The sequence below is a fragment of the Chroicocephalus ridibundus genome, chromosome Z (genome assembly GCF_963924245.1).
Source record: "Chroicocephalus ridibundus chromosome Z, bChrRid1.1, whole genome shotgun sequence".
Lineage (NCBI taxonomy): Eukaryota > Metazoa > Chordata > Aves > Charadriiformes > Laridae > Chroicocephalus > Chroicocephalus ridibundus.
Window position 1 is genome coordinate 54,546,007 of NC_086316.1, and position 24,039 is coordinate 54,570,045.

General features: G+C 35.6%; 1 protein-coding gene across 50 annotated transcripts in view; it reads left to right on the plus strand.

The window, feature by feature from the left end:
- The window catches only part of PTPRD (protein tyrosine phosphatase receptor type D), a 1,281,778-nt gene that overhangs the window by 1,047,615 nt on the left and 210,124 nt on the right, over positions 1-24,039 (plus strand). For all 50 annotated transcript variants that reach the window (XM_063321198.1, XM_063321199.1, XM_063321203.1 and 47 more), the window contains 2 exons: positions 11,968-12,113; positions 16,391-16,532. In XM_063321198.1, the coding sequence (XP_063177268.1) occupies positions 11,968-12,113; positions 16,391-16,532 (288 nt within the window). The remainder of the gene's footprint in view (positions 1-11,967; positions 12,114-16,390; positions 16,533-24,039) is intronic.

Genomic DNA, 24,039 nt, shown 5'->3' on the forward strand with positions numbered 1-24,039 from the left:
CTTTGTTGATTCTGTATTGCCTTCACTGACTCTCTCAGGACCACACACCTAAACTGTTCCAAAGAGTTCCAGTTTAGCTTGGTCTCTGAAGAGCTGTGGATTGAGCAAGAAGAGCATGAGAGGACAGTAAGAATGGAGTAAGTGTCCCTGTGTCTGGGCCATTGCTGATTTTCTCAAGTGAGGATAAAGCAGAATTGTATTTGATGGGAATTCCTTTTGAGGGAGATAACCAAACAAAAGTGAGGCTCTTCACAATCTGTATATATTACATTAATAAAAATCACTTGGCAGTGCTTTTCACTTTGACACTGTAAATAACCTGTATGAATGAAACAAAATAATTTCTGACTTTGGTTGAGCGATAGAAGAGCATTTTATTTAATGTCAAAAGAAGCTGGAGAATCCTAGTGTAATATTTCCTCTTACAGCATGATACCTGGCCACACATAAGACACACCCCTCTTGCACCCTGAATTTGTCATTATGTCCCCCATTAAATAGCATGCCCTTGGCTGAATGTCAATTCCATATAGTGTTATGATTTCTTGGTATCTCTTAAAGAAGAATAGATCTATGTTAAAGAGAGAAGAATGGAAGATGTAATTGGTGTGATATCTTTGTATTTTTAATCACTGAAAATTATATTAGAATAACTTAAGTAACATGAACAACCATGCAAGGTCCTTATAAAGCAAGTGCAATGCTACAGTGACATACTATATCAAACAATTGTACTCTGTGGTGATTTTAGGTAATAGACTGAAGAACATCATTGTAAAAAGTGACATCATGTATCAGAATTACAAAAGGAATGGACTCGTAGTAATTAAAGGTTTACCTTTATATGTTAATATATTTCTTTTAGTTGTTTTTACTGTTTCATTATTTCTCCTTATTTCATAGTTACAACTTTGTTGTGCATACCTTTTATATGAGGTTTTAGTTCTCATATTCCTGAATGTATTATGTATAACATACTTGAAATTTCTGCTGGCATAACTTTATTGGAGAGGAATTGAGCAATATAACTCCTGCAGAAGAAGCTTATAGAGCAGATGCAGTTTTAACTACAAAACTTCACTTTAGGAGTAGTATTTTTTGCATATTGGCAGTGCATTGTGGTTACTGACAACAAAATATGACTTGTAGGAGCTTGTATTCACAGCAGGAGCTATACACAGTAGGACATTTGTGTAGCACTGAAAACACACAGTGTCAAAAAAACTGCCAGCGTAAATACATTTTAATCAGTGCTTTTATATCTGCATAACCATATCCCAGAGCAGGCTACTTGTACTGTGTTAACCATACTGATGTATCATAAGTGACTTGTAGACAAGGAAATAGGACTATCCACTAGGGCCTTTAGTCACTGAATCTTTTTTTAATACCTATAAACTGTTTTCTGACCTAGTTTATGAATGTCTGCTTATGCATCAAGTAATGTATGATCCTACAGGCCACACTTACCTGTCTTTTAGTACATCTGAAGCTGGGCTGTATTGCGTAGCTCTCACAGCATTGTTGTTAAGAGGAACATGTATTCTCTCTACTTGGCTGGACATCTAATTTGGGTTTCATATAATTGATTGTTGTAGGCAAAGAGTAAATGTTGTTTTACAACTGATAAAGATGTTTATCAAGTTCTGGGATGAAGTAGTTCTAACCTAGTAAGAAGGAAAGAAAGATTTATGAGTCTCTACTAACTAGGTAGGGTTTTTTTTGTTTTATATCAAGTTTAATGATATAGTGTTTTTATTAACCAGTTTAGCTCAATAAATTATGCTTATGTCAAGTCTTACCATCTCTTAATGCTGGTTTGCAATTAGAAAGTCATCTTAACCCCCTTAAGGCCCCAAACTGTATATGTTCACATGGGAGAAATGTGTACATGTGTCTAATCAAATTTTACAGTCCAAGTAACAACAGTCTACTCCTCAGCAGTTTAAGAGTTTAACTCAACAAAGAAAGAGGTATAAAAATATGTGCTCACCACCAGCACAGGATATGACTCCGTCCAGAATGCTTCAAAAGAGGAGAAGGTATAAACCACCTCGTCACTAAGTTGAAGGTCAGATGTTATATGTGAGACACGTTTGATGAATCTAAAGGTCGCCTTCATACACCCAAGGAACAGATTGGGAATTTTCCTCATCTGTTGGGGATGAAGGCTGGGGACTAGTGTTTGGCCAAGGGCTTGGTCCCTAAGCTAAGCCTCCTCACCTTATCTGGAAACAGAACTGGAGAAGGAAGGTCTTTTGATTTTGGTAACTGCAATAGAAAGATTGATTTTCTATCACCCACGTCCTTATAAAGTTTGATAACATATGTATTTTGACTTTTATAAATTCTTCTTGCTTTTACCTTCAGCTGGCTTGGGCTAGGGATGATTTTACAGTACGTGGATAACATTAAGCCATTTCACCCATATAGGCATGTTGTACAAAAGAAATCTTAGGTTACTTTCACAGGGCATAGTAGCAGATTGTAACAGAATGCTTTTCTCTTTTGATGTGCTGGCCAATTGGGGGTATTAGTAACAAGGCAGTTTACCTCCTGTGTTGGAGAAGAAAGATGAAAGTAAGTCATGTGATCTGTTCCTAGGCAGAATTTTATTAATTTCTCTTCTGCTCGAACAGGAGTTATGAGAATTTGCATATATGGGTGCCTTGTCAAGCATTAACACTAAGTCATGTTTACTATGTAAAGCTTGATAGTTTCTTTTATCTTTGAGTCAGTCTTGTCATTAGATAGGTGATACTGCTTTCACAGATGCTAATAAGCAATCTGCCCTGTGTTTAAATGGCCAAGTATGCATTTTGTTGTGTTTAGATAAATAAAAAAATGAGTGGAAGCTTCACTCAGTTGTTACAGTGCCCCAGTTTTACTCTTCCTGGTTTTGGTACCTGTATTTTGAGGGTTTTAGCAAAATCTCTCCAGTCATAACCCAGATACGCTCAGTCATTAATTGAAACTCTTACCTGTAGGATCTCGTTATTCGCCCTTTTCTCTTAGAGTAAAACTCCTCTGGAAAGAGTTCAGCTTGCGTGGCATTTTAAGATCCACTGCTTCTACTTTGCACATTGAAAAGGAGTGTCAGCTCTCAGTTACCAAATAATTCATATGCAGTCTGCAGACATTAAAATTTGAAAAAGAAGCAGTAGAGAGCTTTGAAGCGGAATTTCCTTTCATTAAATTAGTGAATATGACAAGGTTATGTAATGTTCCTGGGGGATGAAGTGGTGCACGTCAGTAACCTTTTAGATTCAAGAGGCTTTATGCTTTTCATTTGCTGCTGGAAGAAGGCTTAGTACTGGATTAACTAGCAAGTTCCTCTTTCTAACTCAGGTAGATTAAGCCCCACCCAGATTTTACATATACTGTATGTGATAAATACTGTGTATACACACAAGCTTATCCCTATTTTGTTTTGTATTGTGCATTTGAACACATTTGCTGGTGTATAACTTAAAGGCATATGTGCAGTTGGGTTAAATTTAGTCTTGGAATTCCTATAGGCATGGGAAAAAGAGAATTCTTACCGTCCTGTGCATTTACTGCATAGTGCGAACTTAAAGCTACACCTACATCTGTCAGGGCTCAGGTCAATCAAATACTAGAACCAAGCATCCTGATTCTCTTTTCTTCAACTAGCATAAACCAGAATTCTCATCTAGAAACAACTGAAGAGTTGTTGAACTGGAGTAAGTAAGGGGAGATTTAGAAGCAAATGTGTAAAACTGTTTCATTTTCTGTAGAGATATTTAAAAGAAGGTTAAAGTTTGTAGTGAAGGTCATGGGTGTGGGGCACTGTCAGGTAAAGCTTTGTACACAGCTTCGGGGTTGAAGGCAAGAGGAGATGGGGGGTGGCAGTAGGTCTGGCTTTGAGAGCCTTCTCCTTTTTTCTGATCATGAAGGAGGATGACTCCAATGTCCTGTCAGCCCGATAACACTCTGCTGAGGCAGTAGTTAATGGCTGGTCTCATTTTTACAGTAAGTCTCCTAATAATTTGTCATGAAACCAACTTTAATTGTTATCAGGTTGACTGCAACAGTTTTAATAAAAAAAGCACAGCAATAAATTCTTCAGCTTTGTCCTACTTAGGGTATAAATGTGTTGGTCTATAGTATTAAAAAAAGGTTTTTAACAGTTTTTTCACATAGGTCCTTCATATTTGTGAAAGGCCTTTCCTTTGTCCATTTATTATAAACTGTGAGTATGGGAGTGAGGGGGGATGATGTTATTTGGCAAATAAATGTCTGCTGCTGCTGTCTGTGTTGGTTTGTATTCCTCCCACGCCCCTAGGGCTCAGATAATGTCTGTCTCTAAAAAAGCATACATAATCCACAATGAAATGAGCTGGTACCAAGGTTTGCACAGCCTAGAGGTACAAATTAGGAATGTGCTATTTTAACATTAGACCTTTTGGAAAGTGTAACCCACCTATTCTACCTCTAAGGCCTTACTTGTATGTCATTAGATTTCGTATTTCAGGGAAGAATAGACTCAGTGGTCAGCCTAGTAAACTGACGCTGTGCATTGCAGAAAATTTGAAAACATAAAGGTAGGCTTGACTTTTAATATATTTTCCTTGAGAGATCAGGAAGTGATAATCTTTTTTTGAGCTGCTTACTAAATTTGTAGGGTGGGTATGCCCTGGCTGATTGAAGACTGGGGAACTGGAGATGACTGCTAAATTGGAAAAAAACCCCAACCACCCATCCCCCCCCCAAAAAAAACAGACATTTTTTGACATAATTGTTTCTTCTGAGCAGTTTTATTTTTAGAAGAATACAAGTAGCAGAAAGAAGGTGGGGAGAAAAAGGTTTTAATTATATTATAAAGATTTTATGAGCATTGCTGTAGGGGCTGGGTTTTTAAGAGGATGTTGTGACACCTGTAATGTGAAATAGCGTACTTTCATTCACCCAGGATTTTGGGAAACCTGGGTTTGTACCTGTAAATAATTTTTGTGAACCAAATGGGTCAAGGTCTTCAGCTGGAATTAGTTGGCATAGCTGGATTGCATTCAGTAGTTCAAAGATGAAAAACGGGTAATTGTCATTCACAGGATAATGAAACTATTCAGCTGCTCAGAGTATGATGGCATTTGAAGATTGCGTTGTTGCTATTTTTCTTGCTGAAGGTTGTAAGGATGATGCAGTTTTAAGGTGTTTTATGGTGAGAAACAGAAAAATTTCACCAGCTTGTGACTGACAGATGAGAGCCTTTAGGAAAATACCAGTTGGTAACTTTGGGATTTCTTTATGCAGATTTCATGAATACAAATTGTCACTCATCCTTACAGAAATAAAAAACTAATTAACTTTCTTACATAGCCAATTTGTAGGTCCACTGTAAGTCCAGGTTAGAGTTAAGACAAAATGATTGCTTTTAACTATGACCAGTCTAGCTGATGTCACAAATTATGATTAATGAGTAAATTCGCAGTGAAAGCTGGAAATGAGTGTGCTTTGGAAATTCTTATAATAAATAAAAGAGCATAAAAGGCTTTTCTATTTAATATGGTATATATATAAAATAGTTGTTTAGTATATTAACTCCTAGAGAAATTGTGAAAAGAATCATAACACATGTAATTTGCCATGTATCAATACAGTATGGGGCAGAGATTTCATTAAATATTTGCCTATTTGTTAATTTTTATCAGGACAGGAGCCTTCACCATTGTTGAATGTGAACCAGTTTATGGCCTGTTTACATAGAATATATAGCAGATAAGTCAGCTGGATGCAGTGAATATTGCAAAGGAGGAAGTGGGGTGAATAAAGGATATTTCTATTATTCCTTTTTTTTTCTTTCTTTTTTTTTTTTTTTTTTTTCCCCCCTCACCCCAAGTAGGAATTTTCTGGGTGTATAATTTGGCATGAGAAGAATGACTTCAGAATTTATAACTAGGAATTACTCCAGCCACATACCCCACTGCAACTTGATGTCACTGGACCAGTAATACACAGGGGCTCTATACTAAGTGACAGCGATTGTGGTGACGGTGTGTGTGCAGTATCCCAAAGCGCGTGGGCACCTGCCAGACCACATTGTTTACTCTGCGCTCAACCTGCCTTTCTGAGTGTCAGATGAAAAGGTTCCATGGGAACAGTTGTTACTGTATCATCCTCCAGCTTTTATTGCTACAAAACAAATCTTTACAACCGAAAAGTTACTGTAATTTTTCAGGAGTCTCCTGAAAGATCAGTATATGTTGACTTACAAGGAAATGGTGTGTTTGCAAGAAGCATTTTATTGTGTTTAATTTTTTCTGATGTCTTTGTTACTTCATTCACATTTGAATGCTGACAAAGTATATGATAGGATATGATTTTTGGAAATTTTTATTCTGATTTTGAAAACTTTTTTCATATTCCAAGCATATGATAAAGTTTAGTCATAAGTTGAGTTACGGTACGCTAGAAACTTCCATGCACCCCAAATAGAAAGTGTAGAAACAGAAATACATTAAGGTCTGCATTGTCTATATGTCTTGCCCACAGTAGGTCCGACTGCTGAGCTTGCTATGCAAGACATCCCATTAGATCTCACTTTACCTTTAAAGAAGGTATTCATACTCATCTCTTAATTAGAGGACTTATGTCCATAAAAATGTCTCTACACAAGAATAGCTTTCAGTAGCTGTCAAAAGAAGGGGGCTGAGCTACTAATTTCAAAAACATTTTGTCAGACATTTTATTTGAGTGCAGAGGAAAAGTATTACATGTCCTCAAAGCGCAGCACAGAGTACAGAACAGCAAAATTAAAACAGATAATTCTGTAACATGATGAAATGTGACTCAGTTAATTCCATTTGCTACTTCAGAATTGTACTTAAACTTACAAAAGACAATACGGAAGTCCAAAAGAGAAGACAGAGATGTCTCATGCTTGTGAAAAGCTATGAAAACATTCCAATCCAAGTGAGTTATTTTAGTGTCATGTTATAAATATATTTTATGGAGCATCAATAAGCAAAAAAGGACAGCTTCTTTCTGGATAGTGGTAAACTATTTCAGAAGTTCCTGTGCTTCCTGGGGTGACAGCTTGACTGCTTTCTGAAGCAGCAGCCTAAATTCTACAGCTTTAAACTCCTCAAAACAAACAAATTAAAGCTCAGAACATTTAAGGTGAGCTAGCAATAAATTCAATTTTCGTCATATATTAGAGTGTAATTTGCAATAGTTCAATCGTTGTCACTTGAGCTTTTCGGAGTCCCAGCAAGAAGAGCATAACAGACAGCAGAGGGTGGGAACTCTCAGGCGTTGGATGACAAAGCTTGTGGTACTCTCTATAAGTCCAAATTAGGGAAACCTTCTGCTATAATTTTTTTTTCCTTGACAAGGTGTCAAAATTCTGTATCAGCACAAATATCTGAGTAAGCACTGGTAGATAAGCAAGCTGAAACAAACAAATCTTGTGTTGTTTGCATTTAATAGCCAATAATGCTGCAATTTTGATGATGTCCCCAAGAGAGTTCAAGTCCAGAAATATGAAGTTATTTTAATTACGCTTTTTTTATTTTAATTGCATCTTTATTGAAATGTGACCAAAAAAGTGCTGAAAGACTGTGATATCATAGTTGATAACCTATTACATCAGATTTTTTTGGCAGATTTAATTGCTCTGGAAGCTTCCCATATAGATTATTGCTGTGCTTAATGAAGTGTGGTGCAGAGAGTTTTTGTTGGATTCTGCACTGCTGTTGTTAAGGGAGATTGAAAATAGTTGTCAGTTCTCAATCAAAATTGCCTTCATGTTAATAGGCACAACTGTGTGTGCAGTGTAGTTGTGTTTGCTACCAGAGTGCCTAGCGGCTTAGGTCAGAATCAATGTCAAGAAACTGACAACATTAATTGTGGAGATAATTTGTGTCAAACCTTAATTAACAACCTTTATAAAGATAAAGGCAACAAATACTACTTTTCATTTTTGGTTCTGTTGGGTTATGATTTCACATACCCTTACACTGATGATGGTCTCTTTCTATGTGACAAGGTGAACATATTTATTGAATAATGAAAAGATGGATTGCATAATACTTATCTTCTCCATGGCTGGCTGGCTACTATCACCACAGTCTGAGCGTCTCTTGACCATAACTGTGTTTATCCTCACAACACCTATTAAACATGCGACATTATTATCCTTCTGGTGCAGCTATTGAGCCTGAAGCAGAGAATTTAACTGGTTTGACAAATTAAATTCAATTTTGTGGGTTTAAAGATGAACTGCTGAAAAGGGGCATTGTATGCATGGTAAAATGTCTGAAGTGTAGAAGACTACTATGAGTTTACTGTTTCAGATAAAATTATCTGTGTTCTAATAATAATTTACCTGCTCCGATGTCATATGATACCTCAAAGATAACTGCCTTACTTTCAAGATTAGGCACTGGAGAAGAGTTGTGGTAATGTTTTTTTACAGGAACTACCCACTTAGGCAAAAGCAGACTTTGACCAGCCACATACCTTATTTTTTCAGCTAGATTATGGTCTAAGTGAAACACAAACGTAACCATGGTTCCTTTCTATGCTGGCATGTGAAGCTTTTTAATTGATGTAGATAATATCAGTCCTTACATATAAGAATGTAGTCTTTACATACAACCTTAAAACTATGCTTTTCTTGAAAAATGTCTACAAATTATGCAACAACTGTGCAAGTCTTTCACCGCTAATGCTTCGTAGCAAGTGTTGTTAGTTAACAAGCAACAGCTTTACTAATTGTCGGCCCAGCAAAAATTCACATAGGACTGGAAAAATACTGTTCTTCATGGAGCTACGATAGCCATGTTAAGTGTTCAACCCTATTTCTGCAACTCAACTGTGTAGATACAGCTCTGCAGAAGCTAGTAAGCAATTTTCAGAAGGAGTCATAGCAGTTATAGTACTTTACCAGGTTTGGCCCAATCCTAGATGAAGAAATTGTCAGAAAACTTGTTTTACCTCTAACAGCAGTTAAGTTTCATATCTATAGCTATGAGCACTGTTTGATAAACAGCTTTGCAATTTGCACAGTGTTGGAGATGAAGGGGCTCTTTTTTATTTCTTCCTATGGTGTAAATTAGTGCAAGTTCTCTTGCATTTACCTGAACTGCAGTAATGGAGAATTTATCCTTGAGTGTCTGAAACAAAGGGAAGGCATTCTTCTTTATTTATCTTTTTTTAGTTATTGTTATCATTAAAAAGGACAAGAAGAAATGGCCTCAAGTTGCACCAGGGGAGCTTTAGACTGGATATTAGGAAATTTTTTTACACTGAAAGGGTTATTAATCACTGGAACAGGCTGCCCAGGGAAGTGGTTGAGGCACCATCCCGGGAGGTATTTAAAAGACGGGTAGACACAGTGCTTGGAGATACGGTTTAGTGATGGTTTTTGTCAGAGTTGGGTTGATGGTTGGACTAGACGATCTAGTTGGTCCCTTCCAACCTAGGCAATTCTATGATTCTATGAATATATTGCATATTAGTAAAAACATGCCAACCATAGATATCATGGTGACCGGCAGTGACATAAAACCTAATAATAGAATATGGTGGGTGGGTTTTTTTGGTTGGTTGGTTAGTTGTTTTTTGGGGGGGGGTCAGAGCTAATTTAACATAATTCAACACTGGCTTTGCTTATGATTTTTCGTTGCTTTTTTGTTTTTCTTTTTGTTTTAAAATCTGCACTTCTCCTGGTCCCAAGACGCTTAAGTGAGGTGTTGCGGGAATGAAGGCACAGCATGGCTCTTAAATTGAGTTGCTTTACCTCCTTGACCCTTGTAATGCATGGCAAAATTGGCAAATTTTCCAAAACACACCTTGCCTCTAAGGAAGTGAGTTACTTTATTGATCTTGAAATTATCACTTGGGCAGTCAATGAATGTATGAATGAGGCATAAATTTAGAATTTAAAAGCTGCCTGTGAGCAACTATACATAGTTACTCTGTGCTGGTGGACTTGCCCACGCAGTGTTTTTCTTTTGTTTGTTTGCAGTTCAACACTGAATTCACAAAATGTCAAAAAGAATAAAAAGAGAATGGCAGTGCATCATTTTTCACTTGATGGCACACAATCGCAACTTGTGCCACAGAGTATCAGCGTATCACATTCAGTCATGTCAGAGTGCTGAGTTAATACAGGCATAGAGAAGGATTCAAAGCTACCAGTTGTGGTGAAACCCAGATGCTCTTCATCAGAATACATTTCTGTCTTTTCTGTGGTCCAAGTATAAAGCCTGTAACTTGGGAAAGGATTTTTAGTTTCTTTACTCTGTGTTTTATTTGCCATGCTTTGGCAATTTTTTGGCATCAGAGAAGTTCTTTCAGAAGTTCCCCTTGACAGCAGGTTTCAGGTACATGTTCAACAGACAAAACTAGCACAGAGGTGTTCGAGGATCCTTGAGTACTCTGAGAAGTTGAGCAATAACAATTTTGCCTGACATCTCTATTAAAGAAAAAAACATGCCAATTTTCAGGAACATTATATTTTTACTGCATTTTTTGAAAATTATCTTTGTTACTGGTATGTTGCACGTTAGGAGTAGGGTAAAAATACTCTTCATTTCATAAACTGAGGACAATCTGCATACTCTCATATTTAATGTGGCAACATAACAACAACATATTGAGTTTCTTTTATAATAATGGCCACATCATATTTTCTTGGCATTTTAAGTTATTTCAGGATTTCTTCCAGTGTTGCATACATGCATACTTGTAATCTGCTGGATTTCTGGCAATTAAATAAACAAGCTGACAAGAAGTATTGCCTGTGGAAATACCAGTTCAGCAGAATAAGGGGTTAGACAATAGAAGTGTAGAACAGCTACTTAGAAATAAAAACTAGTATAGTACAGGTACATAACTGTCAGAACTAAGAGAGGAAGGTGAAGAAGAGTGAAGAGGTTAAGAGCAGAAAGGAGCTGACTGCTGAAAGTTGAAGATGAGAGCAAAAATTAATTGCAGCAGCTGCTATAAGGAACCTACATATAACAATTAAAACTGAGAAAGATGGTATATCAAACACCTGGATTTTTTATCATTTATTGGCCCTAAGTATTCACTTCATATCATTCAAAGCAGCATCTTAAAGTGTATTTGATCTGTAAAAATTTTTCAGCTGAGAAAGAGAAAAATGTGAATATTTACAGGAATTCTTCAACATTTCTGTACTGGTGATAGACATAATTTCACAGATTTTCCTATTAAGTCTTTAGAAGTAATGTCTTGTGTTGGTATAAGTTCAAAAGTTTTGTTTACCACGAGGCTGATAGATTAATTTTCGTTCTGTTTTAACAGAAATAGAAGGAAAGAGAATAATCAATTGAAATGCCTTTTCCTACTTTTAAAAATTTCTCCATTTCTCTCTCTTCTTCTGTTACAATAGTTAGATCTTTTTTCACTTCTTCTTTCTGACAGAGTAGGATAATTTGGGAGTGACCAGGAGCTATACGTGAAACTGTGCCCAAGCATAAATCTCTCTTCTGTTACAGTCCTTTCTGCATGAACTCTTAATACATAGTCATTTACCTCCACCACTGCAAGCTTACAAATGCTTTCTTCTAAATGTCACTGATTTTAATGGCTCAAAGGTGGGAATCCTGTTTTCATGACATCCTGTGATCATAACATCAAGTCGTGAATCATGATCTTATTACAGCTGATTGATGAGCTCATTTTGCAACAGAAGACAAATTGGATTTTTTATTTATAATGGTGATAAAAAATAATGTGTGATCTTGCTATTCTGATGCTATCACATTTCTGTTTTAATATCAATTTCACTAGTAAAATCTCTAAGTACTTTCCTGACCTTTTAGTTATTTTTTTTAATGCTTTTCTCTCGCAGGTGAATACTGTCACTCAAGAAACAAAACATTTCCTTCTTTTTTCATTTTGAAATCTTGACATGGCTTATTTGTTTGTGTTTACTACTTAGACTAATTCTGTTTTTTTGTTTGTTTGTTTCAGCACCACCAAAGTTTACAAGAACTCCCGTTGACCAGACAGGGGTTTCTGGAGGAGTCGCCTCATTCATCTGTCAAGCCACAGGAGATCCAAGACCTAAAATTGTCTGGAACAAAAAGGGAAAGAAAGTCAGCAATCAGAGATTTGAGGTATTAGGTCCATTGTTCTGTTCCTCTGAAAAACATTAATTCAACTTCACTTCCAAACCCAAGATGTGTGCTTTATTATCAGTGATTAGGCAAAACTATTGGGGATAGTTTAGTGGGAGCAGTCTCTTGAAGTTTTTATTTTGCAAACTGGTTATGCATAGCACTGTTAAAGAGAGAACTGCTTTCTAAACTATCATGATCTATCTGGGGACCCTTGACATGCTTCTGTTCAGACTGCTATCTTTTCCATGAAAGATGGGAGAAAATTACTTGAGCAGTGATTGCTGCCTCCAGAGAGCAAGCCACCTCCTTTTGTGACAGGTTGCATCAAACAGACCTAGGCTGCCACAACTGCTGCTGCCACAATTGCTTACCACTGTTGCAGGGAGAGATGAAAGGGACATTGTAGTTCCTGCTGCTGAAGAGGAAATGTAAAACTTGTTTGCTTTTGATTCTTTTCTTAACAGTAACCTAGGAAAAGGCTTTTTAGAAAGAGCTGTTTCCTCTCTCTCCTTAGCCTTCAATTAAAGGAAACAGTAAAGATAATCTGTTCAAAGGATACTGCTTATTGGGAGGAAATAAGGCAAAAAATATTGCTCCCTCTTTTAGTGGCAGGAACAATTAATATCAAATATGGATTGACCTTTAACATGAAGAAAAAACTCAGAAAATGGGGGAAGGCTTGTAGAATGGATACCAAAACTGGCAGTAAGAATGTATAATTTTCACTGAGTCTCTTCACTGTTTTCAGTGGTGAAGAAGAGACTTCTCCATTAAGAAATCAGCTGTTTGTAAGGTGACTAATTTGTAGATAAAACAGTTGTGACATGCATTTTATAAGTGAATGATCTAAGATATACCTGTTAAAAGTTGGCTGAATATTGAAGTCATCTGAGTTAATTTTTAGTAGTATTTGGGAAGATTGCTTGCCAAAGCAATTGCTTTCAGGTTAGATCTACGTCAGCAGAAAAGAATTGCATTTCTTGTATAAACCACTTTTTTTTATTCCTTTTTTGTTCAAAAAATACTTAAAGGCATTGGAACTTCTTCATTAACCAATATAATTGGTTGCTCGTATATTTACTGCAATCTGAGAAATAGAAGCTTGAATTTGAATGTGACATCCTAGTGCCAAGAACTGTTTGCACTTCACGAGAGCATATGCAGAGCTGTTACTGGTTAGTGGAATTAACATAGAAACTTTAACTCTACACAATTTATTCCCTTCTGGTCATAGAATATTCAGTTGAGGTGAGTTCTAAACAGTGAAAGATTGGGCATAGACATGTTTACTGTGTTGATTCATTTTTATTTTGCAATATATTGTGGTTTATTTGCTTCATATATTGCTTTCTATGTACCTATGTACCTGTTTTCAGGGAGAATAAGCAAAAATAAAACAGTTTTGTTTCCATAAAAAATACTTGAATGGAACTATAAAAAAATTAATTTAAAATTTTTTAAAAATGCCTTTAGTGGACACTTGAATAATCTGTATAGCCAAGTGAGATGGAGTGTATTTCAAAGAAATAGAAAACACTTATCAAGTACTTTATAATTTTTATTATAACCATGAACAGAGTAGTTATAAAGTGTGCAGAGCTCATCAATATTTTTAGCAGCTTTCCTTCCTGTCCAAAGGGCAGGAAGGAAATTAATTAAGGCCATTAATTCATACCATAGTATCTTTAAATAAGAACAGAACAACAGTAGAAATGAGATTCAGAAAAGACACATGGAACATTTGGGAAACAAGAAACATCTGAGATTGTCAACTGCACCAATAAGACAATAATTAGTTGGGATTCTTTTCCTCTTCTTTCACATTAATATTTTCTATATTTCTCTGAGTTTGATTAGTTAGCAATAAAAGACAGGAAAATGTTTTACCTGGGCACCTGTCTTCGTAGAAGCCTTGTAAAGGCAGCTGAAAAGAACTTCAGTGGGCCATCTAATTTAATTCACATGCTTTCCCAGGGATGATGGGGGTTATTTTGTTTTTTTCCCTCCAATAAACTTGGACAGCCTTCTATAGTGTTTCATGAGCCTTGCTATTATTTTTTTATTTCTTTTGTGGAACTGGAACTTTTTTGATAGAACTTGATGTAAATAGCAGTTGTCTTATCTGTCAAGAGGGAACAAATAGTTTATTTCCTCTCTCTTGACAGTGGCCTGTTTATATATTTCAAGATTATTATCATTGAATGTGGAATCTTTTTGCTCACAGGCTAATTATCACAACTGAGTGAGAACAGGAGTGAGCGCTATAAGTTGTTTCTGAAATTAATGAGTACAATAAGACCTTGTGGGACTTTGCTATTCATCTTTCATCCTTTATTTATATTGCAAGTATGTACTATGAATGAACATGATACAGGAGGATGCTTTTTTTCTCCTCTTGCTTCAAATCAATTCAAATAATATGAATTAGAAAAATCTACTTTTCAAATAATATGAATTAGAAAAATCTACTTTACATTGTTAAGAAGTCTTTCGCAGAGGAACTTAAAAAGAAACAGAGAAGAGGAAAAAGACAAGTTTAAAAAATTGCACCATTCTACCCTGTGGCATGAGGCTAATTTTATTAAAAAATCCATGATTTTTCTTTTTAAATCTCATAAGTTAGATGGGAATTGGGAGGAATTAACTATCTGTGATGTGCATGAAAGGGGAGAACTCATAACAGGAAAAGCAAATCCATTTATGATACATGTTTTGGAGATACCAGACTTGAAGCTTAATCTCTGCAGTGTTTGCCTAACCCAGTCTGCTGCAATTGTTTTTATTGGTCATCCAGCAAGGATTATTCAGCATTCAGATTCAAATAATAACAATTATTCTTTTAAAGTGTAATGATTGTCATTATTCAGATCCTGTGTTTTCATTTTTTATCTACAAATCATTACTGTCTTCTTTAAGATTATGAAATATTCCTTCCCCTCATAAATGTAAATTTTTCAAGAACTCTAGTCATTCTTTTGTTTGTGCTAAGATCAGATGGAGCTTATGTGTTTTCTAGGTTTGTTTAGGACAACAGCTTTACTTAAAGAATAGGGAAAAGTGATGCAGCCTGTGGGCTATCAAACCAATTTCTTCTCAGAAAAAAATCCAGGTTTTTATCTGATTTCCACTCAGAGATCCCCTGTCCCTGGAAAGGAAACTAAGAAGAAACCAAGCAATTCCTACAGTGAAAATATAAAGATAATGGGCATATAACCATAGTTCCCAACTCTGTACTTTATTTCTGCCTTACTCTCAACAAGAATAGAGATCTAGTAGATCACTTGTGTGTAATTTGGACATACAGACACAAACATATGTGCAAATAGGCATATATGTAAACTGTTTTGTGCATATGTATATAGATTAGGGCCAAACATTAATTATTTTGTAAAAAAAAAATAATTGTGGCTCTCCTTTCTTGATAAGTACCATTTACCTAGTGGTAGTACAAACATATATTATTGACAAATAATTTTTTTAATGTAGATTATATAGATTAATATTGTTACTTAATTATTAAGAAGGCTTATCAATGCCTGGAGTACTGCAGTACTCACCAATATCTGATGTGATTCTGACAGCAGAACAAGAAGGAAATAAGAGTATTCAATTAATTCTTTCTTGTATGAAAATTAGTATTTCTTGTGTACATACTGCAATTTAAAAACTAAACAAAGCTTAGCCTTATTATTTAGTCTCTTAACTGGTCGCATGTTTTCTAATACATTGTTGGATAAATTTACTTAAGTTCTGTGGGATAAATGCATAGCTAAATTGAGTAGTCCTATCTTGTTCAGAAATCGCTGACCCTTTTTCACTTTGGAGATAAATGGATGAGTGAACTGCACTCTGAGCAGAGTGGGTATGTAGTCTGCAGCAATTAAAATGAATGTAACTGGCATTTGAAGGTAGAGTACTTAAGCTAAGAGAATGAAGAGAGATTGGTGGTTAACTTCAGGATAACAGAGCATTAAGTTACAGAACCCTTTCTTACAGCCCTCGTTAGCTGGGGTTTTTTTTGGTTGCTTGTTTTTGATCCTGTCTTTTCTTGAAACTATCTTAGAGCAGCCATCAAATACTCACTGAACAGCAATGCATGTCACAAGGCACTTAAACATTTTCCCATCTGTGTGGAATTTGTCCTGATACATGTATTTGAAAAACGAACCTGGCTTTGTTAACACGGATATCAACAGGTCAGTGTTCATGAACAGATTAACTGAAGGACAGGCATTTGTAACAACATCTGTGACAGCTTTTGTTTCCTTCTACAGGTAATAGAGTTTGATGATGGATCTGGATCAGTTCTCAGAATACAACCACTGCGCACGCCACGAGATGAAGCTATTTATGAATGTGTGGCTTCCAACAGTGTTGGCGAAATAAGTGTGTCCACAAGACTCACTGTTCTACGTGGTAGGTTTTTCTAAACATATCTAATTTACTTTATGGAACTTAAAAGTGCATGTTGTTGTAAAAGAGAGGTTTCTCTCTGGGAAAGTTAAGTATAGTTCTTTTCAAATGGGCATTAGTATAGTACTGATGCTGGCAAATACAAACTTTTTCACATAATACTTGAATGTCCTGTTTCTGGTTTTTGACCACAAAATGGTAACGTGAATATGCGTGGTATGACAGATTAGAGTGAAAAAAAAGCAAGTGAAACGGGAGTGCTGTGCACAACAGGTTATTATATTAATTATTCGTAAAAAAACACTTTCTGAATGCATTTGATTTACATTTTAGTGCTGTGCTGGGTAGCTTAGCTTTGTGTGATCAGCATTTACACAGAAATTTGCCCAATTAACAGTGACCTTGAAAAGCTGCATAAATGGTTTTCAGATTAGGTTAAACTGCTACAAGATTTTCCCCCCAAGATATAACACCTTAAAAAGGGAAGGTCTTCTTCCATTTCAAATATATGTCACCTGAATTCCATTCTTACTTCAGCAAGAAGTTTTTGAAGACAGTAAAGGAAAAAATCAATTTTTTCAACTATCCTTGAGGGGTGAGGATATGAATGTACTGACAAGTCTACTGTATCGATAATACTCAGAGGAGTAAATACTAGTAGTCAAATGACCTGAATGCTTCATTCTGTCACCTGGAGATGAATGGAAACACTTCACAAAATATCACACTTTTCAGTTTTCAGGGTTGCTTTTATGACTGAAGATTACTGTTTTGTATTGTGATATTACATGACATAACTTCATTTGCAGAATTAACTGCTAGGGGCTTGTTTTTAGGAATTGAAGATGATTAGTCAGCTTTACAGAATTTGGAAGAAAATTTGTAAAATGTATGATTTAAAAATTTTTTTTTTAAAATCCATCTATCCCAACAAATGTAAGGTGACGAGCTTTCTTTCCGCTTATTTTTCTCTGAAGTTGTATTTTTATTTAAAAAAAAGAAAAATAAAACATTCATTTCTATACTTCTATTAGCTATTTTAATCAGTATGGACAGTTCTGGCATTACAGTTGGAGTCAACTAGCAAAACTATGTACATATATAACAAATAGTAACACTAAGAACATACATCTATAACAAATAATAACAGGTAGTGCATACACCATAGTCTGTTGTAAACTAGCAATTAAATTCTTATCTTTAATGTTCCTTCTGTTATCTTTTACAAATTCTTCCCAGCCTAGTCAATGAAAATGGGAAGACTGATAGTTAGGTTCATGTTTAAACAGCACCACGAATCTGTTCTTAACCCCCCATGATTAGGTTTTCCCTTTATTTACTGATAGAAGCACTTTTTATGCACAGCTTCCACCTTGTTGACAAAGAACAGAACATGACATTTCCATACTGCATTAAAAGTTTTGTAAACAAAAGGGAGATGTGAAAAGGGAGGAAGGGGAGAAAAAGCAAAAAACAATATGAAAACTCGAAAACTCAGGTGGAAGAAGTATTCTTTGTTTTTAGAGTTTCTTGAAATGCATTTCCAAGACTCTCTGGTCTTGAAATGTGCACGCATGTATTTCGACAGATACTGTTCCAAACCAACGAAAGTTCTCATTTTGGGGTTTCTAGAGAAGAAGCAACAGCCCTCATCTCTCTACCAAGGGCCATACCAGTTGTAAAAGGCAAAAGAGTTGTCTGAATGTCAAAACTGACTGACTGTAAAATGCAACCTGTTTCTTTGCTTGTCCTATTGATTATTTAATGAATTTCTTGTAAGGCATATATGGCTCTGCTACCTATTTCTTACTGCAATAACTCAGTGCTACTTCAGACAACACTAGCATCAGATCCTATTTTAAAACCCATGCATAATGATATGTATATGCAAATTCCTGATGAATAAAAAAAGTACATTATTAGTTATGAAGTTAAAACTTAAATAAATTTAAATTTTAAATTTTAGTTAAAAATTATCTAATTAATAATATGAAATATGAAAGATTGTGTGTTGTTTCCAGTGATAATACATATAGCTTTTGCAACTGCTGCAATATACTTTGGTCCCAGGAATTTAATCTGAAACAGAAACATAGGAGAACTCATGTACATACTGGGACTATAAATTTAGATAAAGAGGTAACATCAGAAAAAGCAAGGACCACACAGAGTAACAGGGCATTGTAAGAAAATTTTGGCAGGGTTAAAATTTTGAAGTGCTATAAGTACAGTGACTTGCTGTATTGCTTTCCAAGACAAACGATAATTCAGTGCTGGGTGCATTAGCCTGGAAGATAAGTAATTCCATTATAAATTTCTTTGCAAACTTACACGAATCTTCATCTTGTACAGCCTGCAATAGTAGCCTTGTGGAAAACACTCCATTTGATTATGCCTTTGCGAGAAAGAGTCCCTCTGTGCCTCTCGTAGCTGCTCTAGGAATAAAAATCTATCATAGATATGAGCAGGAATTAACAGACATAACCAAATGCAAAACAGAGTGGAGTGAGTTGGATCTGTGGTCTACTTAAGCTTTAGTCATCCCTGGGACATGTATGTGATTCTGGATTCCAGAAGATACACACATAACTTTCATATGTTTTTCAAATCTTTCCGTAATGGTGGTTTCACAGAGCCAACTTGATATTTTTGCCTTTTGCAAGAGGGCACCCTGGTGAGTAAGTCAGAATTTACTCACAATTCAACCCACAAGAACTGCGACCCTAATATGGCATGCTGGTGAAATCGGGGTGTTCCCATGAGTTGAAATATCTGCCTATATTAATTTCTGTTTCTTTCACTAAATCCAGTTTAACTGCTACAAATCATTGGTACAGCAACATTTTTGCCATCATATCCATATTTTTACAGTCAAACTTGTCGGTTTTTCTGTCTGTGGCAGTACAGAGTGACAGTAGTTTTATGCACTACAGGTTTTATCCTGTTTGGTTGGGTTCTGACACTATGACCAATCTGTAGTACTTGGGTCTCTAAGAGCTATGAATATAAATGAAGTTTTTCTGGGTGTTGAAACTTCACAAGGTGAGTAGGAAAAAGAGCAGAAAAGGCAGCTACAGACAATAACATTTCAAGGCATTAGCACAGACAAAGTATTGGGTCTTTTTTTCTGTTACCAGAGTAAATTGGGAAATGTTCCAGGCTAAACTTTTACTTGCTAGGCTGAATATCGTCACAGTCTGGACCAAGAGTGAATGTTTGAGATAAATGGAAACTGCTTTTGATTTGCTATATATAAAGGAGATGGAGACTTTCTAGGATAGTTTCACCCACATGAAAATGCTGAATTTCAAAGGAAACAGAGCTTGTAAGGAGAAGTCTGGAAGTCTCCTTCCAGACAACTAGAGCTGATGCTATTTATTTTGGAGCTCTTTGTTTTGAAAATTTGTGCTGAGAACCATGAGTGGAACAGTGCTTTGATTCTTTAATTAAAAATTATCAGTAGAATCTTCCCATACTATGCAGCCTTCAGAGTTGTAATATCTTTTCTTTCATTGTTCATTCATTTCTTGTTAAAGCTACCTAACTCTGTTTTTCAGTCTTGCAAATGGTGGATAACTCACATTTTTCATGGCTGTAGGACAAGGATTTTGGCGTTATATGCAAGTATATGAATTGTTCAGGAAGGAGAAAATGAGGTGCCTCCTTCTAGTTGAGGAATCAGCAACAATTCCATACCATTAATTTTAAGGAATCCTGCTTTTTATTTTACTTCTTTTTTTATTATCATTCCTTGAAAAGTTCTGCCAAGACTACATGGACCTCAAAAAGTTTAGCTTCAACTACCCCCTGAGAAAATGTATAACTGCACCACAGAAGAGTGCAGATTTTAAGCAAGGATGGAGAAGGTCCAGTAGAGCAGAATACATAAGTATGTTCTACCAGCACTGCTGTTTGCTTACTTTTCTTTGCTGTTTGGGAAGTAAAGAGGGACTACACAGGGCATTTAAGCAGAGGGCCGTTTGTTTTCTCAGCCCACGATTTTCCCTATTATTGTTGATTGTACTGTGTATTATAAAAATATTGATATATAGCATCTTTGTAGCATGGGCACTATATAAGGATGGAAGAATTAAAGCAAAATTTCTGTGGGAAGTGCCTAGGGCAGTTGTTCCTTTTTATGCCTTTTAGAATCTTATTGATTTAATTGTCAAACAGTCACTGCATAAAAGTGGAATATTTACTGCACAGTGTTTCCCTGTCCATTGATACACACAAAGATTGAGATTGAGATATTTGAGAGAGATGATTTTTATTAGACTCTCAGAAGTGCAGGACATTTGTTTTAAAAAAAAAAACAAATCAAAACAAAACAAAGAGCCCCAAAAACAGTGATGATGAATCCAAGGTGCTACATCTTTGGTCTCTGCTGCTAGTAATGGATTCAATGATAATAGATGCTCGTTTCTGTATTTTCACTGTACCCAGTAGTACTGAAATGAGAAGGAACTATTTTGAAGTAATCTATCATCTGGGACAGCTATCTTTGAGGGCATGGAAATTAGACAAATGGAGTGGCACAGCTATAATGTTGGAAAATGTGCTGTGGGATGTCTCTCATTTCTAGATGAATGGAAGGAAGGACTGTACATATTCCGGGTATTAGCTGCACAGTAGGAGAAATTTGCTGTGTTCCAGCTGGAGCTGTATAAACGATGTACACCAGTGTTTATCTGACTTAACTGTTTGCTGTGTAGTCACAGTGATTATTGCCAGGGGGCTGCTAGTAGAACAGGCTTTTGAAAGTGGAATGAATAGAAACAAGGAAAGCAAGAAAATACCTGTGTGAGAACTTCATACAAGAGAAAGACATTTATCTCAAACTTACATTGCATAAGAGGACTTTTAAAAAGGCAAAGGAGTGTCTTGCCCCAAAACTTCCTGAACTGCCAGTGATCATGCTATATGTAGGTAGCACCTTGTGACCAGAATTAGCATGTTCATTACAGTCCTATTTTTATTATACCTCTTTTTGAAGAGGAACACTGTTGTTCCTGCTGTGAAAATGGTACTTTGCCACTTATGTTGTAAAGTCTCTCCTGGGGAGCTGTGCAAGGAAGATTAAGGAACAAAACACAGCTGCTTGACAGTCACACAAAAGGATTTTGTGAAATAGTGAAACAAAATAAGAGGTAGCCAATACAATTTAAGCTTAAAAAAACAAAACACTTTACAGGCAATTTTAGAATGGCATGCAGACGGCTTGAAATGGCTTACAAAGTAGTACACCATTAGAAATATTTAGCAGTAACATTAGAAACTATTTTGCAATACTTTCTTTGGGTAAGTGAATGTATGTTGGGCAAATAGAACATTTGCCTTCCATGCAGTATAATTTGAAATACTTAATGAATTATTGATCTGTATAAAGGTGGGGTGGTGGGATTTAACCACCAGGCAGAACAGGAGACAAAAGAATAATTTTGTGAAATATATGGTCCATTTCCCATGGCTGACTTTGGAGTTACTGTGTGTTTTAAGTAGTGCAGGCATATACGTAGTAACTAATGCTAATGGTTTAGAAAATATTGCACCTTATAAATTCTGTAACAATCAGTAAACATAAAAGGGTCTATTACTGTAAATATATGATGCAGGGTATTGAGTTCAACTTCACTTGATCTTACTGATTTCACAGTTATCTATTGTTGACTTTTGCATAGTTCTTAAAAAAGCTGTGTTTGTAGTCATTTAAAATAACTGCTATAAGTATTGCAAAACGTTTCTGGCAAGTGTCTCATCTCATGTTTTTTATAGTTAATACTTTTTTATATTCCCACTCATGTCCTTAGATGCAAAATTTATCAAATATATTTTTCTCCTCAAACAGTTACATTGGTTAGGTTAACTTTTTTTTTTCTTGGCTTTCAATGTACAAATTTTTCCTCTTCTTGCACACTATTTTATTATAACGGACCTGCTACAGTCATTATAAATCTAAAGCTTCACATTAGAAAGCTTCTTCTAAAAAGTAGAGCAGTCACTTTAAAAAAATGAATGAAACAGCAATCCCAAAATTTTTGTCAATTTAAATTCCTGTAGTCAAGACTTTCAGAGATTTGTTACTTTGGAAAATCAAGAGTAGGCTGCTCAACCTACAAGACCTTTTAAGATGTCTTAAGAAGGTATCCGCAGTCATCAGATTTTTTTGAGAAATCTGGCCTAACTTTTTTCCTTACAAACATTTTTTTTTTATTGATGAAGTTTCTTTCAACTCTTTGTTGTCCTGCATATTCTTTTAACATGATTGATTGTTCGGTTGTATTTGCTCAATGAACATATATGGAGAAAGTTTTCCTGCTGCCAACTAGTAATACCAGCTACCATTATGTCTTTGTAAAGGTTTATTTTTCTTCCTTCTGTTCCTTACTGAATTTCATATGTCACTGAATTTCGTCCAGCCAACTTTCTGTTTTACATGCAATGCTGTAAAATTATGTAGTTCTGTTTCACGTATTTGTACATGTGCATAGGATCAATTTTAGTTTTTGAAACATTAGCAGTAGTAGAAAATTATTTATGCCTGAAATTTATAGGGCAGAATGGATGATCCTAAAGCAAACATTGGCTTGAAATCAGTAAGCTGGCTAGGCTATATCGTATTTGTTCTTATTATATATCTATGAAAGAAAAGAAACATGTGGGTGGTAGTTCATAGATAGATCTCCAACAGTTGTTGTGATCTAAGAAGAGGAATTGAATTAATACCGGACAAAAGCAGGGCAGTTCTATTTAGCTTGAAAGAATTCTTCACTGGACAGTTTTGGATAAGAATGTACACCTGTTAAATACTTTCAGACAACAGCTCCATGACTAATTTTAGCATGACCCCCATTCGGGTATTCCCATTCTAGTATCTAATGACTGCATATAATGTTATAGGCGTTTTTGATAACAAGAGTGAGTTATATGCTGGCCAATTGGAAAATGCAAACTAAGCCATCCTGAGCAGATCGATTTTAAAACATGTTTGCTTTATACTTTTTTCCCACTCATTGATACCTATGATGATTCAGTCCCTTTTCTCAGACTGTCATTCCCGAATCATCAAAAACAAGTGGCAACGAGAACAATGAAAAAGGGATTAGTAGGGGGAAGAGGAATACCTCTTCAGAACCAGTGTCAGGTGATGTAAGCATAGAATTAAAATTAAATTCCCTAACTCTGAAGAGTCATGACCTGCTATATACAATAGGTTACCATTTTGATCTGGTTCCTCAAATACTGACCCAGATTATAAGCAGCACACAGATATGGCATTACAAATGATCTTTACAAGAAAGGGTGGAGTATTAATTATGTATACAACTGCTAGTTGTTCTGAATACTGATAGTCTTCCTTTACTTCTGTGCTATGATTTTCATATTTTGCAGCACTACATGTCTATGTACATATGTAATAAATCTAACTTTTTTTAGTTTCTGCCTTGATGTAAGGTAACTCAATTTAAATAAAACTGTCATTCACATTTTTATTGTGTTATTTTTTGAT